Source organism: Marmota marmota, unplaced genomic scaffold (genome assembly GCF_001458135.2).
Source record: "Marmota marmota marmota unplaced genomic scaffold, marMar, whole genome shotgun sequence".
Taxonomy (NCBI): domain Eukaryota; kingdom Metazoa; phylum Chordata; class Mammalia; order Rodentia; family Sciuridae; genus Marmota; species Marmota marmota.
This window is the reverse complement of record NW_026000222.1, coordinates 2,680,776-2,690,832: the sequence shown is the minus strand read 5'-3', so window position 1 is coordinate 2,690,832 and position 10,057 is coordinate 2,680,776. Positions and strand designations below refer to the sequence as shown.

The 10,057-nt window shown below is 62.1% G+C and overlaps 1 protein-coding gene across 3 annotated transcripts; it reads left to right on the top strand.

The window, feature by feature from the left end:
- Nucleotides 1-2,523: 2,523 nt before the first annotated feature.
- LOC125613137 (protein app1-like) lies at nt 2,524-9,195 on the top strand. 3 transcript variants are annotated; one of them, XR_007343625.1, is made up of 3 exons: nt 2,524-3,867; nt 3,981-6,821; nt 8,037-9,195. XR_007343625.1 is itself a non-coding variant. In XM_048792517.1 (2 exons), exons 1-2 carry the CDS (start codon nt 7,695-7,697, stop codon nt 8,797-8,799), a joined length of 882 nt encoding a protein of 293 aa, XP_048648474.1. In that variant the 5' UTR covers nt 7,496-7,694; the 3' UTR covers nt 8,800-9,195. The 3 variants fall into 3 exon arrangements, 1 of the variants encoding a protein (XP_048648474.1); XR_007343624.1 differs by having other exon boundaries at nt 3,981-7,813; XM_048792517.1 differs by lacking the exons at nt 2,524-3,867; nt 3,981-6,821 and adding an exon at nt 7,496-7,813.
- The last annotated feature ends 862 nt before the right edge of the window (nt 9,196-10,057 follow it).

Below are 10,057 nucleotides of genomic sequence, written 5' to 3'. Positions count from 1 at the left end.
TCTGGCGGGGGGCCCTGAGCCGGGGCCTGGACCCCACGGTGGACTCGCCCCCCCAGCCTGCCAGCGCCGGGCCTCTCCGTCCTTGGTTTCCCAGGAGGCCCCAGGACAGTCAGCCGCACTCGAGGAGGAGGGCATCTCCCCCTCTCTCCCAGCAGCAGTGGGACTGGCTCCTTTCCCTGACGAGGTTTTCCTCTGGGGCCATTTCTCAGGGACCCCAGCACAGCTGGGTGAAGGTGGCTCCCAGGCCTCTCGGGGTCCTGGAGGAAGTGGACAGAGATCCGTGTCTCGGTGCAGCCGAGCCTGGCCAGCTCCACGGCCTGGGTGGCCCTGGCCCCGTGGAGCCTGCTGTGGGGCCTCGGGCACAGCGCCTGACCCTCAGCTGTCCCCTCACCCGTGAGAGGCACCATCACCGTGGTCCTGCTTTCACTCTGTGGCCGTGAACACCCGGCCACAGAGACGCTGGCCCTGCCCACGGGGCCGTTCTGGGGTTTGCTCTCCTTGGCCTGCGGGTTGCAGGGCCAGCAGGTGTCGTCCCCCGAGCACAGAGGAATGTTCCTTCACATCCCAAACGCAACGTGGGCTGAGTTTGGAAACCACAAAGTTGGAGGAAAACATTAAAAAAAAAAATGGGAAAAAAAAACAGGGTACAAAAGTCGAGCACCAAACCCCCAAACAGAAGGTGGAGAGGAGGGAGGCCTTGCCCTGCAGCTGTCACGGCGCCCCACCCTCGGGGAGCTGTCCCACTCCGCTTCAGGGGCTGTGAAGCCTCAGGGTGCGGCCCTCTAGGAAGCCACCTGGACCGACTGGAGGGACGCCTCTTTCCAGAGCCCCCCCTGCACTCCGGATGCCACCTGGGAGGGCTGGGGTGACAGGCAACTGGCTCTGCCCCTGCAGGGGTTACGTGTCCTAAACCAGATGGGTAGGGGTGGCCCTCCCCCTGCAATGGCCTAGGTGTCCTGAGAGTTCTCCCTCCGCCTCACCCTCCTCCTCTGCAGGCCTGGGAGGACAGGGCTGGACCCCTGTGTCCTTGCTGTCACTCTTGCTACGCCGGAAGTTCCTTTGATAAAGACGGATGCTTTAAGGACACAGCAGGGCGGGGCTGGGCATCAAGGCTGGTCCTGGGGAGACAGAACTCGGGGCACAGCCCCCAGGGTTGGTGCGTTGGACACCTGCCTTCCTGAGCCGCGACTGGGGCGTCTCGGAGCCCCCTGGAGAACCCTGAGAGTGGGTGGGCCTGCCCGCCCCCAGAGGCCTGCTCTCCTGCCTTGGTCCCCTGCCGACACACAGCACAGAGGGCCAGTAAGTGCTGAGTGACAAGACAGGGGTGAGGCTCTGTCACCAGGGAGCAGGAGCAGAGGAACGAACTTCCGATCCCTGAGCCCAGGGTGTCCTCGAGGTCCAGGGCCACAGAACACCAACACTTATCATGCTGGATAAGGGGACAGCTGCGCCCTGGAACATCCAGTCTTGGCCTCGGTGAAATATCTGTTCGACTTTCTCTTTCATTTCCACTCTTGTCCTCACGATTCAAAGTCCAGATGTGAATCGGGGAAGGCCCTCAAGACAGGACCTACTCAGCCCAACTTCTGGGGCTGGGAACCTGGGGGCTTGGGCTGGGCCCTGACCCCTGAGGGGCTGGGGAGGGCACAAGTGTCTCTGATGGCCGAGGACCTCTGGGAGCATAGAGGATGCAGGACACAGGGACCCCTTCCTGCCCAGCACACTCTTGGGACCCCAGCTCCGGCTGCCACCCTGACGTATCTCAGGGCCTGTATCTGTCCTGGGCAGTGCTGGGTTTCTGAGAGGCTGGACAGCTGCAGCAGTGCCATCAGATGGCTTTTGTGGCCACTGGACTGAGATTCAAGGGCAGCAGCGCCCCCTGCTGGCTGGTCATGGCCCCTCCCCAGCGCCTTCTCCCTCCTCCTTCCCACCTTCCTGGGAGCCCCAGGACCTGTCCTGCCTCTGGGCCAAAGGACAAGCTGCGGGGCATCATTGGGGTGGACGTTACTAAAACCCTAACCTGAGAACACACGTGTGGGCCACCACTGTGACTGCGGATTCTGTCCCCAAGACATTCTCCCTGGCTCACCGAGGACTCGGGACATGGTCATGTGCCTGCATGGCTGCAAGGGAGGACCCTGTGGTGGGCATGGCCATCACCGCAGGCAGTTGAGTGGGCAGCTGGGTGTGGAGAGAGTACAGAAGGATTTGAAAGACAAAGCCACGAGTCAGAGAGAAGGAGAGAGAAAGCCGGACGGCCCTGGTGCAGTGTCCTAGGTAGAGGCCCAGTCCTGGCGGGGGCCGCGTGGAGGCTGGTGCTGTTGCCACAGTCCCTTTGCGCCTACAGACACGGCCGTTCATGCCACCTAACTGCACGTGCGTATCGAGAGACCAGAGAGCACGCAGTGAAAGAAGGTGTGTGGAGGAGCCGGCACCACGGGTCCGTTCACGCTGGACTGAGGGGCAGGGAACCTTGAGGGCCTGGGAAGGGTGGGGGAGGGACCCGTGGGGCTGACAGGGCTCCAGTCCTCCACCCGGCACCGTGAGGTGCTTGGAGAGGAAGCTTGCTGGTCCTTTGGGCCATTTCCCCCGAGGATCTGTGCGCTTTCTGTTCCATGTTGCACTTCAAGACCAAGTTCAGAAGCGTGTGCATCGGAAGTGACCGTGGACAGTGCGTGGACTAGCGCCCAGCCCAGGGAGGGAACGGCATGGAATGGAGAATGCCTGGGACCGTCCTCCTGGCCTCCCCAGCTGTCCCCTGCACCCCTCTGCAGGCACCCAGCCCTGGCTGGCCGGAAAGGAGGAAAGTCCTCGCCGTTTCCTTTTCTCACCATGAAGGAGGTGACAGGTATTTGTTCCTGAAACTCATGTGTGAGCTGGTTTTACACAGGAGTGAGACTCTGCCCAGAGAGACCAGAGGACGGCCCGGAGCCCTGCCCAGGCTGCGGGAGGGCGCGTCTGTGGCCTGCAGACGGGGAGCAACGTCTGCTGGACACGGGGCTTCGGAGCCCCAGTGAGTCGCATCTGCAGGGGGCTGCGTAGTTGGCTCTGTCCCTCCGTGGGTCCTCGGGGCCTGGTGTCCCTGTTTCTAAGGGAAGGGTGGAAAGACGATGCCCGAGCCCCCGCAGTGCATACCACCGCGGCCCACCTGTGCCCAGCGTCACTTTCTTGTTCCCATTTTTTGTCCCAACCTCAGACGAGGGTCAACAAGACCGTCCAGCTGTGCTTGGGCCCCTGGGGAAATGGAGGCAAAGCCCACAGAAGCACAGGTGTGTCCCGCGGGCAGCTGGCTGCAGAGCAGCATCCAGGCTGCGGGGACCAGGGGGCGCGGCTAAAGCCTGGGCACCAAGGGGCACTGTTTAAAAAGAATCCATGCTCGTAGATGCTGTTTTGAGGCTTTTCACCCAAAGTGCTTCACAAGCTCATGGAACAGCAGCGTGCGAACACACCTAATGCACACCCATGCGTGCACACACACACGCACACATGTACACATGCAACACGCACACACGCGTGCACGCACACACATAACACACACACACACGCACACACGTGCACACACGCACACACACGCGTGCATGCCTCTGAGACTGCGGGGCGGTCGGCAGTCGCGTGCCCGGCAAGCTCCCCTCTCCCTGGGTGGCAGAGCCCCTCTGTGGGGGAGACAGAGGAGCCAGCTTGTCCAGCGCTGCCTTCAGCTCCCGTTCCTGCTGCCTACTGAGAAGTCGCCGCCTTCCTGGAGGGGGACGGCCATTTCCAGCCGTGTGCTTCCAAGGGGAGGCAGGATCAACTGAGGGAGGAGAATCTCGTGGGTCAGCGAGAGCCATGGGCAGCCGGGGGAGAGAGGGGTCTGCAGTCAAGTTCAGGGTGTGCTGGGAGGAGAGAGCGGGGGCGGGGGAGGGCGAAGGCCTGGCGGAGGAGGGCTCAGATGCCGGCCATGGGTCCTCCTGTCCACGTGACCCCTGTTTATCCCTGTCCAGCTCTGTCCCTCGCCACCACACCTGTGAACCTCCTGATCCCTCGGCAAAAACCACCCGAATCAAGGAGCCACGGCCCGGAGCCAGAGGGGCAGACGCGGAGCTGCCCGGCTTCTCCAGGTAGTGGACCTGCACCTGCCGCCCTGTGCTGGCGCCACCACGGACCCTGGACCGAGGGGGCTTCCGTAGAATCCAGGCGAGCAGACGGAGGTGTTTCTAGGACAGTGTTTTTCAGGACCCATTTGGGGACAGGGCTGTGACAGTGGAGTTGGAGCCTGTGCCATGCTGCTTGTCTAAACAAAGAAGTCTGACCTTGGAGCTCCGCTGAGAAAGGACAGGCTATGCAAAGCACCCATCTCCACCCTGTTAAAAATGTCTGGGTGCTAGGCCAGGCTTCCTTGCTGGGCAGAGTGAGGACCTGGTCCCTGTGGGGCAGCCTGGCCACTATTTGCATAAACTGCTTCAGGCATCTAAGAAGTGAGTGGCCCTAAAGGTAGTTTTTCTTGGCTAGATGCAGACTTGGCACTGACTCTGTGACCTCATGCAAGTCTCTCAACCTCTCTGATTCACAGTTTCTAAGTCTCTCAGCTAAGGAGCTGGGCTTGGGAATGAAGGCCACCTTCAGGGCCTGTGGGCTGCACTCTGGGCCCGACAAACCTGCTCTGCGTGTTATTCCAATTCCGTGCTCACGGCCTCTGAGCTCTGTGTGGGCGTCAGGCCCACTTTACAGATGAGAAGGTGAGGCTCAGGGGATTCCTCGTGCCTCAGCCCACGGCTGGGCTACTGCAGAACCAGCCTTCGTTCCCTGCAGCTTTGACCCCCTTCTGTCACGTACGATGACCACTTGTGCAGCCGCCCCCTGGCTCCCCAACGCCCAGCTGCCGTATCACTGCAGGGCTGCCCTTGCGTTACGGGGGCAGCGTTACGGGGGCAGGGTGGGTGCAGGGTGCTCACAGGCACCCGACAGGCGGTGACACCCGGAACCCACCAGCAGGAGCACTCAGGACGTGAAGGCCACCCGCCCGAGAACTGCTCGGCCCTGTGGCCCCCACGGCTCTTCCTCGCGGTGCCCGCTGGCCCTGGCAGGCACTGATCTGCGGTCACTGTTCGTTAGTGACCTCTAGAACCGTGCACAAGTGGAATGTCACAGTTTGTACTTTGAAAACTCTCTATTTTTTGCCCGGTGGGGGAGCGCGGCCCCTCGCGGAGCACAGAGGTTTTAAGATGCACCTGTGATGTAGCTTGTGTGTGAGCTTTGTCCCTGTGACACGAATACCTGACCAGAATAACTTGGAGGAGGGACAGTTTACTTGGGGCTCACGGTTCACATCATGGCGAAGGGGCGTGGGGAGGAGCGGGCCCCAACTGTGGCAGGAGGAAGAAGAGGGAAGGGGCCAAAGGGCAGCTGTGTCCCTCCAGGGACCACCTCCTAGCCACGCCCGCCTGCTGACAGTGACCACCAGACAGTCCCGTCACACTGGTGGGCCGACCAGGTCCCAGCCCGGCCATTTCCCCTCCTAACACCCTGCATGGATGCAGGAGCGTGCTGCGGCCGGAGCCGTCTCCCCACATTCCGAGGTTGGAGCGTGACCTCCCGGGGAGCGGTCAGGGCTGGGGATGGTGCTGAGCTGGGGCAGTACACAGCAGGGGCCATCAGTCAGGGATGGCATCACTGTCAGTGAAGGCCTCGAGGGGCTACAGGTGGGGAGTCGGTGCCTCGGGGCACCTTCTGGCCTGCGGGGACCCAGCAAGAGGCCGGCTCTGAGGCAGAGCCAGGCTCCTGGACAGGGCTGCTGCCCAGTTCTCCCCACAGTGTTGGGGAGTGGGCTGAGGTCAGCTGAAGGCATTTGTCACAGCAGCAGGAAGGACGAAGACGGCAGTGGTCAGCTGCTCTGGTTGGTTGCGACGTGGTGCTGGACCCGCAGGGTGGGCTCATCAGCCCGTTCCTGTTGCCTCCAGCTCCAGGCCATCAGGAGTCAAGTCACGGGACACCGGGGGGAAGCCTTTGCACAGCACCACCGCTGCGGTGGGGTCACCTGTCCTTTGTCCCGGCCCTGGCTGGGTCCCTTCCTGTGCCCCGCCCTGGCCCCCTGAAGGGTCGCGCTGTCCTCCTATGGCATTCTGCAGGTGACCTGGGTTATGGACCTGAGGGCAGGCATCGTCCTGGGTACCTGGCTGTGCCCCGTCTGGTCACACGAGCCCGAGGCAGACCCTTCCCTGGCTGGAGGGAGACGCCGCGGGAGGCAGCCGGGTGTCCCTGTGTCCTCATCACCCCTCATCACCCCATGCGCTCAGTCTTCTTTGGAATTCTAATTCTCACGGATGGTTAGTTCTCAGTGTTCGAAGTCCTCGCTGGGCACGTGGTGCTCCCCGCGTCCCCACAGGCTGACGGGATCCTCATCCCTCCTCTTTGGTGACGTTCGATCCTTTCGTCCCCTTATTGTTGAGCCGAGTTCTTCACGGTCCTGACACGTGCCGACTGGCCGAGTTCAGAGCTGCCAACTGCCCGGCCTTTTCTACTTGCCTCAATTGTCCTTTGCCGTCTGCCTTCTGCGAGGGGACGAGGGGACGAGGGGACGAGGGACGCCAGCACAACACGCTCCCCGTTGTTGGCCACCCAGGGTCCCTCCTCCCGGGACTTGCTGGTTCTCTCACCGCCTGCCCTGGAGTGGCTGCCCCTGCTTCAGGTGTGACACCCTCCAGGACGGACACTGGGTCTCCTGGAGCCTCGCGTTGTCCCTGAGTCCCAGGACTTCCGTCCCGTGCCGGCCGTGGTCCGCTGGGTGTGCCCGGAGCTCCGCCACGGTCTCCTGCTCGGCGTCTGCTGAGCTCCTCAGATCTCGGGTGAGGTTTTCCCTGGTCCCGTTTGGACACTTCCAGATATTTCTTCAGGTTTTCCCATCCCCCACCCCACAGGACTTCGATGGCAGAACTTCAAGCCGCGGCCTCCACAGCACAGCGGTGCCTGCTCAGGGTTTCCACCCCTGACCCCTGCGTTTCGACGTGGTGGCGTCTCTTGCGGCTTCAGGCTCACCCGCATTTGACCTGCCTTCCCAAGAGGGTGACTGGGCTTGTGTCCTGAGTAAGGACAGGGCTCGGTCAAGGGCCTGCTCCCTGCTCTTCATTGAGCCCCGCCGTGTACTGCCCTATGCAAAGTGGCCCAGCTGTGTCCATGACTCCAGGGGGTCCCTGTGGAGCAAACTCTGCATCACATGCAGCTGGGGTCATTGGAACTGGAGGGTACAGACCTCTGCAGGGGTCTGAACCCTTTGCCTGATATAAATGAACTGTGGCTGGTGCTCGGTCTCCTCATGGCAACCGAGCCCCAACCCTCCTCACAACCTGTTCTGGGTGATTATTGTACTCATTTTGCAGATGGGGAAACTGAGGCACAGAGAGGTTGAGTCACCTGGTCAGGGGCACTCAGTGAGAAGCACCAGAGCCTAGATCTGGAGCCCCAGTTCTTGTGCACCCCATTGTTTGGCTCTGGAACCCCCTTTACACAAGGGGACATGAGCACAGATAGGGACAGTCACCACCCAAGGTGACAGGGCGAGCGGTGGTGGAGGGGCACTGGCTGTAGCAGCAGCCTCTGGCCGTGCCTGGGAAGGGCCGGCCTGGGTGTCTGGGGCTCACCTCGCTGGCCGGGGACTTCCTGAGGACAGAGATGCAGGGCTGCGGTGCCCAGCTGGTGTGGGACATGCAGTGGGATCCCTCATGGTGGCCGTCGGGGGCCTTGGCCTCACCATTCACCCAGCAAGGTCGGCTCCCGAGTGTGGGGGCTCTTCTGTCACGGGGGCCACACCACGCCCTCCAGGACCAGCGTGGTCACACAGGTGAGGCACGTGGTTAGGGGCTGAGGCCGCAATGCACACAGAGATGGCAGTCACGCCAGCTGGCGCCCCACCCCGGGTCTGCTCTGCCCCGGGTGACCCAGTCTCCTTCCTGGGATGGCCAGGAGGCTCTGATGGACGGTGCCTTCGTAGACTCCTGAGCAGGAAGAAAACAAAGCCAAGGACACTCCCTGCTCTGAGGTCTCGACCATTTTCTCTTTCACAGGTGGAGAGCAGCACATCAAAACCAGGAGCCCAGCCGCGAGGTTGCTGTGGGTCCAGGAAACTCCACCCAGGCCGCGGAGCTGAGCTGGGTGGCAGGAGGGCTGCGGAGGGCCGCTGGTGCTGCCGGGGCCTGCGCCAAGCACCACACGCACAGCGCCCTTTCCCGGGGACTCTGGCTGCTGCCATGGGACCCTGCAGTGCCCAGAGTGCCCCAGAGTGTCCATGATGTCCCAGTGTGCCCCAGAGTGCCCACAGTGCCTACAGTGCCCCAGAGTGCCCATGATGTCCCAGAGTGCCCCAGAGTGTCCATGATGTCCCAGAGTGCCCCAGAGTGCCCACAGTGCCCAGAGTGCCCCAGAGTGTCCATGATGTCCCAGTGTGCCCCAGAGTGTCCACAGTGCCCAGAGTGCCCCAGAGTGTCCATGATGTCCCAGAGTGCCCCAGAGTGCCCACAGTGCCCAGAGTGCCCCAGAGTGTCCATGATGTCCCAGAGTGCCCCAGAGTGCCCACAGTGCCCAGAGTGCCCCAGAGTGTCCATGATGTCCCAGAGTGCCCCAGAGTGCCCACAGTGCCCAGAGTGCCCCAGAGTGTCCATGATGTCCCAGAGTGTCCCAGAGTGCCCACAGTGCCCACAGTGCCCCAGAGTGTCCATGATGTCCCAGAGTGCCCACTGTGCCCACTGTGCCCTGTGGCCGGGTTTGGCCCTGGGCCCCTGCAGAGCACCCTGGACCTGCGCTGTCCCACTACTTCTGATGTGGCCATGATGCCGGGCTGCAGGGAGCTTCCCTGGCACAGTGGTGGTCCGAGCCTGGTTCTGGGCACAGGGTCACGGCTGGCGCTGCAGAGGTGCCCAGGGAAGCTGCAGCCAAGCTTGCCAGGGCCCAGGGGAGTGTGGTGACTGTGCCCAGAGCCCCCAGGAGCAGAGCCAAGCAGGGCGCACTCGGGTGTGGGAGCAGGTGTCTGTGACGTGCCCCCCCCCCACAGCTCGTCTCCACCCTGATGCTGCACAGAGTCCCCGAGGGAATCCTGTCACTGTCAGTGAGACCCACAGGGGGCCTGGAGGGGTGTTATGTCATCTCTACTGAATGGAATCGACCCTGCCAATCTGATGACAGAAATGACGCCGTGTGGCTTTCTCTTCCTTAAACCTGCAGAACCCATTTCTTGTCGCCCGAGTTATTTCTGGCTCTGGGTTCAGAGTGTCTAGAAGCTGTGTTACCCTTGTCAGGTAACCTGAAAGGGGACCTCACTGAGACTCATTTCTCAAGTTTCTGTGGCACACCTATGTGGCAGCCCCGGCGCAGAGGACATGGCAGGAGGACAATAGCCTCAATTGGGGGCTTCCTTCCAGGGCTGGGGCACAACAACCTGTAGGCCAGCCGTGCACAGGACAGCAGGGACAGCGCCACAGAAGGAAGCCCTGAGCAGGCACCCAGGGCCCCCCGGAACCCCCCAGGGCTCTGCTGGGAAAGGCACTGGGGCTCGGCCGAGCTGCGGGACTGCAGTCCACCACTTAGCACTGTGGCCCTCGGGCCCTCGTCCTGTGGACTGGTACCCTCACAGGTTCCTGGAGAGACCCTCTGGTTCTGGGTCTGCTGTAGAACACAGAAGGCGAGTCCATTAGAAGGCGGGTCACCCCTGCCATGCCCTGGGCACTGTGCTGGGTCAGGTGGGAAGATGCCCAATTCCCAGCTTGTGCCCTGGGTGCAGCTGGGAGGGGGAGAATGTGGCCAGCCAGAGCTCGGGGTTTAGAAGTGCACGTCCCTCAGCCAAAGACCTCGGGTGGCGAGGAGAGTAGATGAGATGCAGAAGCAGAGCCAGTGCCGGTGTCACGAGCGGCAGCAGTGGGTGGTCTCATGATTCAGACCATCACCATCACCTGAGTCACCATCAACATGAGCAGCATCACCATTGCCACCATTGTCACCATCATCACCATGACCATGACCATCATCATCACTATCAACATCATCAAAATCACCACCATCATCACCACCGTCACCATCATCACCATAATCTCCA

Excerpts from the sequence above, each read along its gene's own strand:
- LOC125613137 (XM_048792517.1), top strand. The coding sequence starts at position 7,695 with ATGGTGGCCGTCGGGGGCCTTGGCCTCACCATTCACCCAGCAAGGTCG. Across the intron at positions 7,814-8,036 it reads GGACCAGCGTGGTCACACAG|GTGGAGAGCAGCACATCAAA; the intron begins GTGAGGCACGTG and ends TCTCTTTCACAG.